At 46.6% G+C, this 19,000-nt stretch overlaps 1 protein-coding gene across 1 annotated transcript in view; it reads right to left on the reverse strand.

Annotated features, from left to right (window-relative positions):
- Positions 1 to 2,356: 2,356 nt before the first annotated feature.
- SGCB (sarcoglycan beta) overlaps positions 2,357 to 19,000 on the reverse strand; it is a 46,028-nt gene continuing 29,384 nt past the window's right edge. Inside the window, exons 3-6 of the mRNA XM_075347034.1 lie at positions 18,567 to 18,752; positions 9,987 to 10,178; positions 5,947 to 6,078; positions 2,357 to 4,935 (exon numbers count right to left, since the gene is read on the reverse strand). Of these exons, the coding sequence (XP_075203149.1) occupies positions 4,735 to 4,935; positions 5,947 to 6,078; positions 9,987 to 10,178; positions 18,567 to 18,752 (711 nt within the window). The 3' untranslated portion in view covers positions 2,357 to 4,734. The remainder of the gene's footprint in view (positions 4,936 to 5,946; positions 6,079 to 9,986; positions 10,179 to 18,566; positions 18,753 to 19,000) is intronic.

Below are 19,000 nucleotides of genomic sequence, written 5' to 3' on the forward strand. Positions count from 1 at the left end.
GAAGAACCCGTTCACAACATCAAGTGTTCTGAAGTCCAGAACACTCTCAGTGAAGTAGGTGTATCTGTCTCTAAGTCAACAGTAAAGAGAAGACTCCATGAAAGTAAATACAAAGGGTTCACATCTAGATGCAAACCATTCATCAATTCCAAAAATAGACAGGCCAGAGTTAAATTTGCTGAAAAACACCTCATGAAGCCAGCTCAGTTCTGGAAAAGTATTCTATGGACAGATGAGACAAAGATCAACCTGTACCAGAATGATGGGAAGAAAAAAATTTGGAGAAGAAAGGGAACGGCACATGATCCAAGGCACACCACATCCTCTGTAAAACATGGTGGAGGCAACGTGATGGCATGGGCATGCATGGCTTTCAATGGCACTGGGTCACTTGTGTTTATTGATGACATAACAGCAGACAAGAGTAGCCGGATGAATTCTGAAGTGTACCGGGATATACTTTCAGCCCAGATTCAGCCAAATGCCGCAAAGTTGATCGGACGGCGCTTCATAGTACAGATGGACAATGACCCCAAGCATACAGCCAAAGCTACCCAGGAGTTCATGAGTGCAAAAAAGTGGAACATTCTGCAATGGCCAAGTCAATCACCAGATCTTAACCCAATTGAGCATGCATTTCACTTGCTTAAATACAGACTTAAGACGGAAAGACCCACAAACAAGCAAGACCTGAAGGCTGCGGCTGTAAAGGCCTGGCAAAGCATTAAGAAGGAGGAAACCCAGCGTTTGGTGATGTCCATGGGTTCCAGACTTAAGGCAGTGATTGCCTCCAAAGGATTCGCAACAAAATATTGAAAATAAAAATATTTTGTTTGGGTTTGGTTTATTTGTCCAATTACTTTTGACCTCCTAAAATGTGGAGTGTTTGTAAAGAAATGTGTACAATTCCTACAATTTCTATCAGATATTTTTGTTCAAACCTTCAAATTAAACATTACAATCTGCACTTGAATTCTGTTGTAGAGGTTTCATTTCAAATCCAATGTGGTGGCATGCAGAGCCCAACTCGCGAAAATTGTGTCACTGTCCAAATATTTCTGGACCTAACTGTATGTGCGCACATAGCCTTAAACTGCACTGTGTCAATGATAAACTGCATGCCTTTGCTTCTCCAGCAAAGTCTATGAGAAATCAGAATTTCCATGTGCACGTTGCAGTTTTTTTTGTCAGTGTTTTATTTGTCAAATATTTGTCAAAATCTCTGGCAAAAAAAGCAGCATGTTCATTCTTCATTGCATTTTGTCAACATTTTCCACCCATTGACTTCTCAATCTGCAAACGCACTGTCCAAAGAGAGGCCAAAACGCAACAAAAACGTGGAGAAAACGCGGTCAAAACGCATACATTTTTACCGCGTTCTTTTTGTCAAACACAGGGTTTACATTTGTCAAAAGACTGCCAGAGGATGCAGTTTTGTTCTCAAACCGGAACGCAGCGTACGCACATACCCTTAAAGTATTGGGATCTGTGTTAGTTCTAGTCCCAGTACATGCAGCAGGTGCTTAGCTGTGTATTACAGCCATCTCCCACTATGTACTGTGGATCGAGCAGAACTTTTGTGCTGTGCCATCCCAGAGACATAACTGTCCATGTGTTCAAGAATTCAGACAGTCATTGATTGCAGACTCATAGCAATTAGTAATTCATTAAAAATAACTCTTTATATTTATAATTCTGTCACATTGTCTAATTATGTCTTAAGGCCCCTTTACACACGGAGACTTTCTAGCGATCTTGACCTGGCCGGGATCGCTGGAAAGTCTCTAACAGTTGCTGGTGAGCTGTCAAACAGGCAGATCTGGCCAACAACGCAGCAGCGATACGGACCTGCAGAACGACCTCGCTGGAAAGGGAACGCTAGCACGAATATGGGCTGGGTCGCTAACGATGTCGTTGTAACAGTGTCAAACACACCGATGCATGCTGCGCTGCGGGAAACAAAGGACCAAAGAATGTTCCTGAAAGATTTGTAGCGATAAGTGACCTCACAGCGGGGGCCAGGTCGCTGACGCGTGTCACACACTGCAGTGTCGCTGGGGAGGTCGCTATTACGTCACAAAACCGGTGACGTTAAAGCGATATCACTAGCGATGCTGCAGTGTGTAAAGGGGTCTTTAGTCTCTTAAAATTTTATGTAATTTCTATAAAGGTAACATGGTATTTTTGTAAAACCACTTACATTAAGAGAAATTCATTCATATCTTGTTGGCTTTGTTTCAAACCCATTGTACAGGTCTGCAGAGGCTAAATCATGAAAATTCAGTCTAATTACTTTTGAATGCAAATGTATACACAGAAAAACACTATCATATTGCAGATAAAAAGTGGAAAAGAAAAATGAATAAAAACATTAATAAAGCGGCTGCACGAGGCAGGTCCCTATGGACACAACCAGACTTATATGAGAGAAATCTATTCTATATTGACTAGATAAAGTACAGCTTCTAAAACAACTATAACCAGTCTCCAGGTCAAGTCCCATTTAGACGGCTGACTTTACGAGCATCAATCGACTATATACTAGGTGACAAGCGCTGGTTTCCTGGCCTCTTTGAAACAGGCTGCCGATAATTGATGGGTGAAGGATGATTATTACATCATTGTTTACACTGGGCGATAAACAAGCTTTTTTCTTATGTATCGGGTGATCATCGGCATGTTTACAAAGGCCGATAATCGGAAGCAACTGTTACTTCCAATGTTTGTTTGACGATTCTTCGTCCATCTGAATGGATAATTAGGCTATTGCAAAAGAAACGATGCATGCAAGCCTTATATCACCCAGCACAATGCCAATTGTCAGAGTAGTGTAAAGCTGTTACTGGACTCAAGGAGTGGAAATGATGAGTCAAGCTGCTCTTTCTGCCAATCTGGACAAGTCTTGGAATGGTAAATGTCAGAAGATCATTACCTGACTGCATTGTGCTAATGTTAAGTTCAGTGGAGGCGGTATTATGCTATGGGGGCTGTTTTTCATGAGTTATCCTGCTGGATGAATAAGCAAACATTTCCACACAGATACAGTGCAAAATCTTGGGAGAAAATCTGGGCAGAAGAGAGGAAGCTGTTTAAGCTGCAAAAGGTGGAAAATTCCATAAGGACCTGTGCACACACTGCATATTTACCCGCTTTTTTTTGCATTTTTGCTGCAGAAATTTCCTGATAAAATGGTTGTAACCTTTCTGCAGACATTCCCCTGCAAAACCTATGGAAAAAAAATAGCTGTGCGCACACTGCGTTTTTTTCTCAAGAACATTCTTTCTGTAGAATTTCTTGAGTAAAAGAATGAGCATGTCACTTCTTTTCTGCAGGTACCTGCGGTTTTTGCCATAGATAATAGTAAAAAAACAAATGGACCAACCTGAGGAAAAAACGCATCCAAAACGCGGTAAAAACGCATGCGTTTTTCGGTGCGTTTTTTTAATGTAAGTGCGCTAATCTTTCAGACTCAAGAAATTTCTTGAGAAAAATCCTTTTTCTATTGCGCACAGGGCCTAATGCCTATGGATTAAGAATGGGATCTCATATTGTGTATGTACTGGGTTTCCCAATACTTGTGTCCATACAGTGTAAGTTAATGCAGAATATTGAGTAATGGAGATGAATTAGATGAAATCTGCAATGTCTGTGGTGGTCATACACACAATTAATATCAGTTTTCACTGAAAAACCCTAGATCTGTCAATAATGATCAGATACATATCTCATGTCTATGGCCAGTACAGGAGAATAGCAGTGTTATATGCTATCCATATATTTCACATGAACTTTGCGCTTTGTAACTCCCATTTACATTTCCGCTGTAGAAATACACAATGAAATACTCTGTTTACAATGATTATTATCTACAGCAGGTCTTCTCATTTTGCTGTAAAGCTCTACCTGCCTTTGATCTGCAAAAATAGTCTGATCCTGACAGTTCCCTTCTGGGCATTATGCAGGGAAAATGCTGGCATTATGTCAAAAGCCCGAAAAATAAATTAGGCTTGATGTTAGTAAAAACAGAAAAGCTAAAATTGGCCATACACTTATAACCAACTCCACTACCATTTTCTGGAAGCCCTATCAATTTCCTGGGAGCAAAACTATTGGGCATGATGAAATTGAACATGTCCAATCTTCATTTCCTTAACATCTGCCATCATGGACGCGTCAGGAAACCACTATATACATTATATGGTTCCTGCTAAAATCTCATGTAAATGATCATCTTTCATAGAGTTGGGCATATAGATTTGTGTGACTCCGGTCCATTGGTCAGTTCAGTGATTGGAGCTCCGCGAATCTCATCCTTTGGGGATCCCCAATGCAGGGTTTTGATTATTCAGGCTGGCACAATGTTATCTGCACAACATGTGCGAAAGGTATGAGACTCATGAGCCTCCAATCGAGTGACTACAGACGTGACCGAAAAATGTAGAGTCCCAAGAATAGGTCTGCCCGTCTCTAATATTTATATTAGCATTATTGAGAAGCCTATATGTATATAGAAGTAACTGTCTACTGGTTCACAATCACCTGGAAAATACATGTAATCCCCATCAGAAGACTGTCAGTTTCTTGGTACTTATACGGGGATGTAAGTTCAAGTATCTGAATCTGAGGATATTATTGTAAAAAATCTGCAATATAGAACAATATCCCAAACCGTCACACAAACACAAATACCCTCTGACGTAAATGCTGCATGAATTGATGGCTTGGTTTTGCGCTTTAAAATGTTGCACCACAAGGGTTAACTGAGGTTTGGCAGCCCATGTTACGACTCTCCACCAGTACCCGGAATAGCGTCCCATCTGCACACATACACAGCTTGTAACGCTCTGTCCCATCATCGTACATCAGCTCCCCTGTGGAGGTGGGCAATCGGGAAGGAGTGACCATCACGCTGCCATTCAGGACTATGCTGTTTTCCTGGTGGGAGAAAGACATAAGAGGCTTAGGTCCCCAGGTTTAATATTTAGTACTGTAAATTAAAGCTATTCCTGAGCACCGGGGGTAGAGCTGGGGAAACAGCCGAGCACAGCTGAACTACACGGCTTCTGGAACTCCCATGAACGTGAACAGAACTTGCATACAAAGAAAAAAATTACATTTTTCCCATGCGCTGGATCCAATTTTCATCCAGTTTTGGCCCGTATGTGGTTTTACCATTACTGCGGCATCAATTTTTCTTAAGAATAAAGCTTTTCCCACCTATGAAACAGTAAAACCTCGGGCAGCAACTGAATGGCATATGCTTACTGTCCCCTGTGGGCATGTTAACATGCTAATTAAGGCCCAGCATCAGAGGTATAATTGCGCTCACCTTTGCTACCATCACGTCCGACTCCTGGATTTCGGGTCAGTGCGCATGATCAAAGACTTTCGGTCATGACCGAGCCCGAAATCCAGGAGTCGGGAGCGATCGCAGCAGAGGTGAGTGCGACCATCCTGATGCTGCCCATTCATTAGCATGTTAGTATGCCCACAGGGGTGTGCTTACATGCTAAGTGGCTGACTAGCCATGGGAAGTAACACCTTACGACTAGGCGCTGGCCTCATTAGCATATCATAAAGGATCTTTATAAATACTTTTTCTAATTATCTATGTTAGTGTATACAGGGACGGTTAGGCAGGGATTAGCAGTATGCACCCAGTACTGCTCGTGGTTCTGCGTGCATATTGGACCTGACAGGTTCATTTTAAGTATGTTTTGCAAACAAAGAAAGATAATCCATGCCGACTGGTAAGTGCCCAAGACCAGATCAAGTAATGCTGGAAAACACTTACAACTTTACCTATATTTTAACTGACTGCAGACAAGAAAATAACTCAAGTGTCACAAATGCGAAAAAATACATAAAATCCAAACTCAATAATACAAGCGCATACACAGCAGGAGCGCATTATTAGTAAATTAATATAGAATTTCAAACACTTACTGCTTTTAGTACAATGTTTCCACCCGTCCGGAAGTCTATGGTCTTTCCCATTATGAACACTCCTTCATTTCCACGTACAGTGATTTGCCCATCAACATTAATTTTAAGATCACTGCTTGCGCTGCTGGTAATCTGAATTATAAAGAGAAAAACAGTGGATATGAAAAAGACTGTATTAGGCCTTGTTCACACACTGCGTTTTACTAGCATTTTTGCTGCAGAAATTTCTTGAGAAAATGGTTGTAACCTTTCTGCAGACATTCCCCAGCAAAACCTATGGAAAAAAAAATAGCTGCGCACACTGCGTTTTTTTTCTCAAGAACATTCTTTCTGCAGAATTTCTTGAGAAAAAGAATAAGCATGCCAGCAACTTCTTTTCTGCAGGTACCTGCGTTTTTTGCCATAGGTAATGGTAAAAAACCGCAGGGACCAACCTGCGGAAAAAACACACCAAAAACGTACAATACCGCGGTAAAAACACATGCGGTTTTCGATGCCTTATTGGTGCGTTTTTTGACTGCAAGTGCGCCAATCTTTCAGACTCAAGAAATTTCTTGAGAAAAATCCTTTTTCTAGTGTGAACAGAGCCTTAGGCAGGCATGGAAAAAATGCTGCAAAGTAAAAATGCTCTCAAAGTTACGGTAATAATGTACTTTTATCAAAATGCAAAAAGAATGAACAAAAGAGAAATGTAAATGAAATGAATATTGCCTTCAAAACAGTATTAATTCTAGTAAGTACACTGCACACAGATTTTGTAGAATTATAGTCAGGTGTATGTGTAACCAATTATACCAAATGGGATACTGATCATCATTTTCTTATGTAGGCTAAAACTAAAGGCCCCTTTACACACTGCAGCATCGCTAGCGATATTGCTGTAACGTCACCGGTTTTGTGACGTAATAGCGACCTCCGCACCGACATTGCAGTGTGTGACACACATCAGTGACCTGGCCCCCGCTGTGAGGACGCTGATCGCTACAAGTTGTTCAGGACCATTTTTTGGTCCATTGTTTCCCGCTGTGCAGCATGCATCAGTGTGTTTTACAGCGGGGACCAACGAGCACCGACTCTGTGTAAGCGGTGCACGCTGGTAACCAGGGTAAATATCGAGTAACTAAGCAAAGCGGTTTGCTTAGTAACCCAATGTATACCCTAGCTACGTGTACTGGGAGCCAGCAGTGGCAGCCTGTAAGCGGTGTACGCTGGTAACCAGGGTAAATATCGGGTAACTAAGCAAAGTACTTTGCTTGGTTACCCGATATTTACCCTGGTTATCAAGCGCAGCATCGTTACACGAGTCGCTGCTGGCTGGTGAGATCTGCCAGTGACAGCTCACCAGCGACCATGTAGAGATTTTCCAGCGATCCCGGTCAGGTCGGATCACTGGTGGGATCGCTAGAAAGTCTCAGTGTGTAAAGGGGCCTTTAGTCATTAACTAAAAGACAAATAGCTGTGCAGGAGGCTTAAAACCTAATGGGGAACAGCCCATCTCTGCTATAAAGGTGAAGGTATGGTAAACACTTCCATATCACAGATTATACAGCAGCAAGAAGACACATGGTAGTTATACTGCATCAGTAAGGATTCTCCCAGGCAAAGCTTTCACAGCAGACAGGGGTTTCAAGACGAGCTGTTCAAGCTTCTTTGAAAAAACACCAAGAAATGAGCAACGTTGGGGAACAAATATGCACCGATTGGACAAAGAAATGAAGTGCAGCAGATAAAAGACATCATGCTTATTTCCTTTTCAGTTTTCAAGTTGTCCAGCAATGCCATCAATTCAAAACTGACAGTAACCCGCATGTCCCAGCTACATCCATCTGATGTTCAGAATTTGGCCAGAATTGGTTATCATGGAACAATGGAAATTTTAGCTGGACAGCAGTACAATAATGAGTGTCTGCAGCATGGTGGAGGTTGCTTGCAAATTTACAGCTGCACTTAAGCAAATGGAGCTTGGAATTTGGTCAAGATTAATGGGTTTCCTTAATGCTGAAAATTACAGACATATGTATCCATCATTGTAATACCCTTGATTGGATCCAAATTTATTCTGCAGCAATATAATGACGCCCAACATACAGTCATTGTCAAAAAATCCCGCTTCCCAAGTACAGTTTGTTTTTTTTACAAAACAACAAAACAAAAAAACCCACGCTTTACATACCATCCAAAGTGTCCACCGCCGAGTCTCCGTTGCCGCTCATGGTGTCTGATATTGGCTTCAGCACTGATATTACAGTGACATCACAGCAGGCAATAACTGAGCTCAGCCCGTGTAGATTGGCTGAGTCCGCTTGCTGAACCTGAGTGGCATCCTGAGGACCAATTGATACGTGACTGATGTGGTCCTGTGATTAACCAATGACTGTGGGGATCCTATAAGAGGGAATACCTGATTGGTTGATGGTGATTGGTTGTCCTGTGTGTGACATCATCAACAGAACCTTTAAGAGGGGTTGCAGCCATTTTGTTTGCTTACTATAGCCTTAGCCCCCTGATGAAGCCAGACATGGTGAAACATGTTGGGGAGGCTATTAGTTATCTTTTAGGCAGGGTAGGGCAATATCACTCTGACAATTATTGTAGGACAGTTCACTTACTCATATTGTCTGGTCCGCGGCCGGATACGTGATTTAGTATATGTTTAATTGTTCTACCTGCTACTGATTTTAGATTGATCTGTGTTAATTTGTTAGGATTAAAGGTTAAGTTTTATTAATCTTTAGTTTAGGGTACCTCTAGTTGCCCTTTGGACAAATTGTGTTTGCAGCCCATGTAGATGGAACGCCCCGCTCATAACCACTGAACTCAGCTACAGGATGCAAGGAGCAGTGGCCAGGCCCGAGGAGAATAAGGGGGGCTTTACATGTTGCGATATCGCTTCCGAAATATCGTCGGGGCCACGTCGTTAGTGACGCACATCCGGTGCCGGTAACGACATCGTAACGTGTAAATCCTAAATGCGCCGATAAAGGATCGCAAAAGTGTTGAAAATCGGTGATTTGTGTAGCATCGGTCATTTTCATAATGTCGGGTCGACCGCAGGTACGATGTTGTTTGTGGCTCCTGCGGCAGCACATATCACTGTGTGTAAACCCGCAGGAGCGACAAACATCTCCTCACCTGCGTCCCGCCGGCATTGCGGAAGGGAGAAGGTGGGCGGGATGTTACGTCCCGCTCATCTCCGCTCCTCCGCTTCTATTGCCCGGGCGATTGATAACGTTGCAGTGACGTCGAACGCACCTCCCCCTTGAAGGAGGGATAGTTCGGCAATCACAGCGACGTCGCCGAGCAGGTATGTGCGTATGAAGCTGCTGTAGCGATAATGTTCACTACAGCAGCAATCACCACATATCGCATGTGCGACGGGGTCGGGTGCTATCGTGCTCGGCATCGCTAGCCGATGCTAGCGATGTCGCAACGTGCAAAGTACCCCTAAGTGTGGGTTGTTTTTTGTTTTTAACTACAAATTGTGATCAAGCACCTGAATTTTCTAAAAGGGGGCACACCTTTTAGAAAACTATGTAAAGGAGAACATGGAGTCCCTCATCTCAACATCATGGAGTCTGTGTGGGATTAGATAAAGACACAGTATATGATCGGAAGTGCAGACGACTTTTGACCATGTGTAGTGAGCCGCTCTAAAGCCGGGGTGCATACACCCAGTGTCAGAGAAGCTTACTGCTGAGGGGAACAAAGCTGTGAGTGTGTGTGGCTTTGTATAATGCTGGCAAACATGGCGGCTTTTCTAAAGTATGTTAACATGTCCACAGGGGGTGATAACATGCTCAGTGGGCTGACTAGTTGGGGAACTAACACCCACTCGACTAGTCAAAGCCCTATTTTGCATATCATAAATGGACTTTAGAAATACTTTTTCTTAAGCTCTGTTTATATATGCTACTAGATGGAGATACTATTAGTTAGGAAATATAGATATATGCACAGAACTGCTCATGGTTCTGGGGGCACAGAGGACCTGACAGGTTCCCTTTCAGGCAGTGTAGATATACAATGATTATGTATATTACCCTTTCTGTAGATGCTCTCTGTACATTCAGTGTTTTTACTCCTTTTGGTAAATGGAATTCATGTTTCTCATAATCTGTGCTGAACAAAGTGTTCTGAGTCCGAGGGTCCACAAACTCCATGCCAATGTCACTGGTGATGGAGGTTTTGTTCTTGTCCACTTTCAATACCGTCGAACCCTGTTGCAGAATCACCTTTAAACACAAGATTAAGAATATGTAACACAAGACCAATAAATGGAGTTATATAGTGTAACCGTCACCTTAATTTTTATTTCTTAAATTAATAGAGCACATAAAAATAAGCAACTTAAGAAATATTATAATCAGAAAACACAAAAAAAACACAGATTGTACAACAACCCCAGGGAACGCAGTCCCCTAAACAATCCCACCCACCCAACTGCAGATCCAGCGTTTTTTGGAATGGTGCTTCAAATCTAAGTCACCTGCCCCTTCTTTTACTCACCTTCCAATGGCTTCATCTTTTTCGGCATTTCTCTGGTCTGTCTCTGCCGATTTGTGACCTGCCGGCGCAATGTAGGTCACAAATGAATACAACTCCAAGACAGTATTGTTCTGGCTCTCATAGACTTGTATTGGAAACTTGTGATGTAACTTCTGACTTACAGCCAGTAAGAAATTATGGGAACAAGATGGCACCGTACAACTGAAGCAACATTGATAAACAGTGAAGCCACCAGAAGGTGAGAATATGACAGGAGGCATAAATTTAACGCACCTCTCCAGCAATCAAAATGCTGGAATGGTGCTTTAAAGTGTAATGCTAATTTGCAGCAGGATGTATGTGTCAGCCTCAAGCTCCTCCCCTCCCTATAGAATCTTATGAGCACCAACTGTCATCTCTGATCCCAGTAATGGGAATATCTGTATTCACTGAAGACAGATTTTACCAGTGAATTGAAAGCTCAATCCAGGAGTAGAAAAGCATAGTTTTATGATAAGATACATTACAAAGTTAAGCTTCATATGTATTCTATATTCTATTCTATTTGTTTATGATATACAAATTAAAATGTTGGCAGCTCTTCAAGTAAAAAGTTTTTCAGCTGACACATTGTTAGTCTGTGACCAGCAGAAAAGAGCGCTGCAAATCTCCTCCTACTGTCCAGCATCTCTAATGCCTCTTCTTACTAGTATGCCCGGCACAAAGTCATGAGTGAATCACACAATAATAAGTTTTACTAATAAAAAAAGGCACTGTGGATGCTGGCAAGGTTCGAAGGGCTCTGATCTGACAGCCTCAGACTGTCGGCGTGGCTGCTGGACCACGGTTATGCAGATCTTTTTGCTCAGTTCTACCAAAAACCCATTTTTGGAGAACATCTGCGTATTACTGGAAAAGAAGGGAATTTTGTTTACTTACCGTAAATTCCTTTTCTTCTAGCTCCAATTGGGAGACCCAGACAATTGGGTGTATAGCTACTGCCTCCGGAGGCCACACAAAGTATTACACTCAAAAGTGTAACCCCTCCCCTCTGCCTATACACCCTCCCGTGCATCACGGGCTCCTCAGTTTTGGTGCAAAAGCAGGAAGGAGGAAACTTATAAATTGGTTTAAGGTAAATTCAATCCGAAGGATGTTCGGAGAACTGAAAACCATGAAACAATTGAACATGAACAACATGTGTACACAAAAGAACAACTAGCCCGAAGGGAACAGGGGCGGGTGCTGGGTCTCCCAATAGGAGCTAGAAGAAAAGGAATTTACGGTAAGTAAACAAAATTCCCTTCTTCTTTGTCGCTCCATTGGGAGACCCAGACAATTGGGACGTCCAAAAGCAGTCCCTGGGTGGGTAAAAGAATACCTCGATAACAAGAGCCGACACGACTCCCTCTTACAGGTGGGCCACCGCCGCCTGAAGGACTTTCCTACCTAGACTGGCATCTGCCGAAGCATAGGTATGCACTTGATAGTGCTTCGTGAAAGTGTGCAAACTAGACCACGTAGCTGCCTGACACACTTGTAGAGCCGTTGCCTGGTGCCGCAATGCCCAGGACGCCCCCACGGCTCTGGTAGAATGGGCTTTCAGCCCCGAAGGAATCGGAAGCCCCGAAGAACGGTAGGCTTCAAGAATCGGTTCCTTAATCCACCGAGCCAAGGTTGACCTGGAAGCTTGCGAACCCATACGCTGACCAGCCACAAGGACAAAAAGCGCATCTGAATGGCGCAGGGGCGCTGTGCGAGACACGTAGAAACGGAGTGCTCTCACTAGATCTAATGAGTGCAAATACTTTTCAAAGCGGTGAATTGGATTAGGGCAAAATGAAGGTAAGGTGATATCCTGATTGAGATGAAAAAGGCGATACCACCTTAGGGAGAAATTCCGGAACAGGACGGAGCACCACCTTATCCTGGTGAAAAACCAAGAAGGGGGCTTTGCATGACAGTGCTGCAAGCTCCGACACTCTACGGAGTGAAGTAACTGCTACTAGAAATGCCACTTTCTGCGAAAGACGCGATAAAAAGACATCCCGCAGCGGCTCAAAAGGCGGTTTCTGAAGAGCCGTTAGCACCCTGTTAAGGTCCCAGGGTTCCAGCGGACGCTTGTAAGGTGGGACTATGTGGCAAACTCCCTGCAGGAACGTGCGGACCTGCGGAAGCTTGGCCAGGCGCTTTTGAAAGAATATTGAGAGTGCCGATACTTGCCCTTTGAGAGAACTAAGTGACAACCCCTTATCCATTCCGGATTGAAGGAAGGAAAGAAAAGTGGGTAAGGCAAAAGGCCAGGGAGTAAAACCTTTATCAGAACACCAGGACAAGAAAATCCGCCAAGTCCTGTGATAGATCTTGGCGGACGTCGGTTTCCTGGCCTGTCTCATAGTGGCAATGACATCCTGAGTCAACCCTGAAGATGCTAGGAGCCAGGACTCAATGGCCACACAGTCAGGTTGAGGGCCGTAGAATTCAGATGGAAAAACGGCCCTTGCGACAGCAAGTCTGGGCGGTCTGGCAGCGCCCACGGCTGACCCACCGTGAGATGCCACAGATCCGGGTACCATGACCGTCTCGGCCAGTCTGGAGCGACGAGAATGGCGCGACGGCAGTCGGACCTGATCTTGCGTAGTACTCTGGGCAGCATTGCCAGAGGAGGAAATACATAAGGCAGTTGAAACTGCGACCAATCCTGAACTAATGCGTCCGCCGCCAGAGCTCTGTGATCTTGAGATCGTGCCATGAAGGCCGGGACCTTGTTGTTGTGCCGTGACGCCATGAGATCGACGTCCGGCGTTCCCCAGCGGCGACAGATCTCTCGAAACACTTCTGGGTGCAGGGACCATTCCCCCGCATCCATGCCCTGACGACTGAGAAAATCTGCCTCCCAGTTTTCTACGCCCGGCATGTGAACTGCGGAGATGGTGGATGCTGTGGCTTCCACCCACTGCAGAATTCGCTGGACTTCCTGGAAGGCTTGACGACTCCGCGTGCCGCCTTGGTGGTTGATGTATGCGATGGCAGTGGCGTTGTCCGACTGGATACGGATCTGCCTGCCCTCCAGCAACTGCTGGAAAGCCAATAGGGCCAGATACACTGCCCTTATCTCCAGGACATTGATCTGCAGGGAAGACTCTATCGGAGTCCAGGTTCCCTGAGCCCTGTGATGGAGGAACACCGCTCCCCACCCTGACAGGCTCGCGTCCGTGGTGACCACAGCCCAGGTTGGGGGCAGGAAGGATTTTCCCTGTGATAGAGAAGTGGGAAGAAGCCACCACTGAAGAGACGTCTTTGTTGCAAGGGAAAGAGAGACGTTCCTGTCGAGAGAGCTCGACCTCCTGTCCCATTTGTGGAGAATGTCCCACTGGAGCGGGCGCAGATGGAATTGCGCGAAGGGCACTGCTTCCATCGCTGCCACCATCTTCCCCAGGAAGTGCATGAGGCGTCTCAAGGGGTGCGACTGAGTCTGAATCAGAGTCTGCACCCCTGCCTGCAGTGACAGCTGCTTGTCTAGTGGAAGCTTGACTACCGCTGACTGTGTATGAAACTCCATCCATAGATAGGTCAGAGATTGGGTCGGTGTCAACTTGGATTTTGGGAAGTTGATGAGCCACCCGAACTGCTGGAGGGTCTCCAGAGCGACGGAAAGGCTGTGTTGACACGCCGTCCGAGAAGGTGCCCTGACTAGGAGATCGTCTAATTAGGGAATCACCGAGTGTCCCTGAGAATGCAGGACCGCCACAACGGATGCCATGACTTTGGTGAAAACCCGTGGGGCTGTCGCCAGGCCGAAGGGCAATGCCACGAACTGAAGGTGTTCGTCCCCGATGGAAAAACGCAAAAAGCGTTGATGTTCTGGTGCGATCGGCACATGGAGATAGGCATCCTTGATGTCGATCGATGCGAGGAAGTCTCCTTGTGACATCGAGGCGATGACCGAGCGGAGAGATTCCATCCGGAATCGTCTGGTGCTCACGTGTTTGTTGAGCAATTTGAGGTCCAGAACGGGACGGAATGATCCGTCTTTCTTTGGCACCACGACCCTGTTCCTGAGTGGGAACGGGGGTCACGACTCCTTCTTTTTTCAGAGCGTCCACTGCTCTGAAAAAGTGCGTCTGCTCGCGCGGGGGGCGGGGAGGTTCTGAAGAAACGAGTCGGAGGACGAGAGCTGAACTCTATCCTGTAACCGTGAGACAGAATGTCTCTCACCCATCGGTCTTGAACATGTGGCCACCAGGCGTCGCGAAAGCGGGAGAGCCTGCCACCGACCGAGGATGCGGTTCGGGGATGCCGTGAGTCATGAGGAGGCCGCCTTGGAAGCAGTGCCTCCGGCGGTCTTTTGGGGGCGTGACTTAGATCGCCACGCATAGGAGTTCCTCTGGCCTTTGTCCTGTCTATTGGACGAAGAGGACTGTGGCTTGGCGGAGGGACGAAAGAACCGAAACCTCGATTGAATTTTTCGTTGCTGAGGTCTCTTAGGTTTGGACTGGGGTAAGGAGGAGTCCTTTCCCTTGGATTCCTTAATAATCTCATCCAAACGTTCGCCAAACAATCTCTCGCCAGAAAACGGCAAACCGGTTAAGAACCTCTTGGAAGCCGAGTCTGCTTTCCATTCGCGCAGCCACATGGCCCTGCGGACTGCAACCGAATTAGCGGATGCCACCGCTGTACGGCTAGCAGAGTCTAGGACTGCGTTCATGGCGTAGGAAGAAAACGCCGACGCCTGAGAGGTTAAAGATGCAACCTGCGGGGCAGACGTACGTGTGACCGCATTAATCTCAGCCAGACAAGCTGAGATAGCTTGGAGTGCCCACACGGCTGCAAAAGCCGGGGCAAAAGACGCTCCCGTGGCCTCATAGATGGATTTCACCAGGAGTTCTATCTGCCTGTCAGTGGCATCTTTTAGTGATGAGCCATCTGCAACCGAAACTACAGATCTAGCCGCCAATCTGGAGACTGGGGGATCCACCTTAGGACATTGAGCCCAACCCTTAACTACGTCAGCGGGGAAGGGGTAACGTGTGTCAGTAAGGCGCTTAGTAAAGCGCTTGTCTGGAACCGCTCTGGGCTTCTGGACAGCATCTCTGAAGTTAGAGTGATCAAAAAATGCACTCCGTGTACGTTTGGGAAACCTAAACTGGTGTTTCTCCTGCTGAGAGGCCAACTCCTCTATAGGTGGAGGCGGGGGAGATAGATCCAACACCTGATTGATGGACGAGATAAGATCATTTACTAAGGCGTCCCCCTTCAGGTGTATCAAGATTGAGAGCAACATCAGGGTCCGAGCCCTGAGCTGCAACCTCCGCCTCGTCCTCCAGAGAGTCCTCAAGCTGGGAACCCGAGCAGCGTGAGGAAGTCGGGGAAGATTCCAAGCGAGCCCGCTTAGCTGGTCTGGGACTGTGGTCCGTGGAGGAGTCCTCCACGTGAGACCTAGGGTCCACCCCGGCCGGGGTGTACCGAGAGGGACCTGGAGGCGCCGATCTATCAGGTTCCGGGGCCTGTGTAAGGACCGGTCTGGACTGCAGGGCTTCCAGCAACTTGGCAGACCATTTGTCCATAGACTGAGCCATGGATAGTGAGAGTGACTCTGAGAGCTTTTCAGCAAAAACTGCAAACTCTGTCGCTGCCACCTGGACAGTGGAAGCAGGGGGGTCTGCCTGAGCCGAGGGGCCCACTAGTGACCGAGGCTCCGGCTGAGCAAGCGTAACAGGGGTCGAGCATTGCTCACAGTGAGGGTAGGTGGAACCCGCAGGTAGCATGGCCCTACAAGAGGTACATGTCGCAAAAAAGCCCTGTGCTTTAGTGCCCTTGCTCCTTGTGGACGACATGCTGTGTGTGTCCTAGGAGCGTGATCACTGAGGGTATATAGAAAAAAGGGTATACAGCCCAGCCGAACAGAATAAGTATATATATATATATATACGTATCTATACCGGCACCCAAGGGGACCAACACCGAGTGACCGGTGCAGGCTTACCGACCGCTACAAGCGGGGTGTGTGTGCTCCAGATTCCCTGCCTGGTCTCCCAGAGCTGTTCTCTGTGATTCTCCACCGGCAGAATGTCTTAAAGATGGCTGCCGGAGCTCTCAGGGGAGGAGTGAAGCCATGGGCGGCGTTAGGAAAAGTGCGGGAATCTGGGGTCCCCACAGTGATCAGTGAGGGGGGAGGGAGCATACAGGATGCCCCTGCCCTCACATCCGACGTCAGGTCGGCTGTCCCGCCCCTATCTCTGATAGACAGGCCCGGGGGCGGGAGTTTTGCCACTAGGCCGCGATGAAGCCGGGGACTAAATTTAATACCGCGGCTGACAAGCAGGCGCGGTCGGCGCGGTAGTCCCCGGTCTTCACAATTCAGCAGTCAGATGCGGCGTCCGGACACCAGGCGCTCCATACACAGTCCCCATGGGGACACAGAGTACCTCGTGGATGCAGGGCCCTGTCCCTGAAGATAGATAAGCTCCTGTCCAGCAGATTCCCTCAGGGGCTGCGGAGGGAGCCTGGTCCCAGAACCTGGATGACCGCTTCGGATCCCACTTCTACCAGAGCCCGCAGGGATGGAGAAGGAAACACGGCATGAGGCTCCGGCCGTCGTACCCACAATGGGTACCTCAACCTTAACAGCACCGCCGACTTAGTGGGGTGAGAAGGGAGCATGCCGGGAACCCCGTGGGGGCCCTCTTTTCTTCCAACCGATACAATCAGCAGCTGCTGCTGACTAAAATGGAGATGTGTGAGTGGATGTGTGCCTCCTTCCACACAAAGCATAAAACTGAGGAGCCCGTGATGCACGGGAGGGTGTATAGGCAGAGGGGAGGGGTTACACTTTTGAGTGTAATACTTTGTGTGGCCTCCGGAGGCAGAAGCTATACACCCAATTGTCTGGGTCTCCCAATGGAGCGACAAAGAAAACACAATATATGCAAACTGCAAATACAGTGGAACCCTGGTTAACGAGAACAATCCTTTCTGGGACTGTGCTTGTAAACCAAGTTACTTGTTCAGTAAAGCAAGATTTCAGATATGAATTCATTGCAATGCAGACAATTCCTTCCACAACTTGTTAAATGTCCTATCCTGATCCCCTATTGTGCCATTCCACACACGCACAAACACACGCAAACGCGCGTGCACACACACACACACACACACACACACACACACACACACACACACACACACACCCCTTACCTTCTGTTCCCTCGCCGGCCGCCTGGAACTTGCAGTTCGCTGGTACAGGATGTGTATCGGGTAACCATAGCGACCGATGCCGGACCTTCTGCTCCCAGCGCGCTGACGTCAAAGGCAGGAGCCGCTTGCCTCTGATTGGTCAGCGCACAGCCTTTCAGTAGCGGCTGACAGCCGAAGTTCCTCCCTGGTCGCAATGTTTACCGGATACACATCCTGTAGTGGCAAACTACAAGAACCAGGAGGCCGGCGATGTAACGGAAGGTAAGGTGATCATAATATGTGTACCTTCCATCCCATCATCGGCCTCATGACTCTTGTAGTTCGCCGCTACAGAATGTGTATCGGCAAGCATCGCGACGAGGGAGGAACTTCCCCTGTAAGCCGCTACTTAAAGGCAGCGCGCTGGCCAATCAGAGGCAATCTGCTCCTGCCTTTGACTTCAGCGTGCTGGGAGCGGAAAGTCCGGCATCGGTCGTGATGGTTACCCGATGCATGTAAGTTCCAGGAAGCCGGCGATAGGACGGATGGTAAGGTGATCACAATGTGTGTGTGCATGCGTGCGTGTTCGTGTGTGTTTGTGCGTGCTTGTGTGGACTGCAAGAGTGGGTTAGAGCATGGTTGAAGTACGGAACCGGAAGCGTGTGAGGTGAGTATTTTGCTTGTACAGCAAAGCTTGCTCGTAAACAGAGTTACAAACTTACAGCAAGCTTTGCTCGTTAAGCGAAATACTCGCAAACCGAGTTACTCGTTAAGCGAGGTTCCACTGTAAAAGTGAATATATAAACAAGGCATGTGCTTCATTAAATAGAGGCAGTAATGTTCATTAGTAATATCGCCAGGTAAAGTCTAAAAATCACACATTTTAAACTGATTAAAGAGGTTGGAAGAATAGGAACAATTATACGGTCCAGAATATAAGGGCTATATATGTAACTTACAGGCTGATTGTTGCCCGTGATCACCAGATCTTCGCTGCGCCGTCCTCCCACGGTGCTCTTGTATAATGGATGTATTATTCCCATGTCAGAAACTTGTTTAAACCGTAGTAATCCGCTGTCATGAAATTCCATACTTTCACAGCCGCTAGGTCCAATACGGATGACAACCCATATTACCAATGTGATCTAGAAAAACATATAAACATATTACACTAACCCTAAAAGAAGATTGCCTCTAGAGAAGACAGTCGCTAAATGATGGCTCAACACAAAGCCCAATTTTTCAGGATTTTCCACTGTTTGACACTAAAGTGAGCAGCATCTTAGATTTGTCTAGAAATGCAGTGAAATGATAATTAGCAATACCCACAAGAGAATGAGGTCGGCACTACTAAACTGTCTACGTCCCACGGGTATCCGCATTACAATCATTA

Source organism: Anomaloglossus baeobatrachus, chromosome 1, assembly GCF_048569485.1.
Source record: "Anomaloglossus baeobatrachus isolate aAnoBae1 chromosome 1, aAnoBae1.hap1, whole genome shotgun sequence".
NCBI classification, from domain to species: Eukaryota; Metazoa; Chordata; class Amphibia; order Anura; family Aromobatidae; genus Anomaloglossus; species Anomaloglossus baeobatrachus.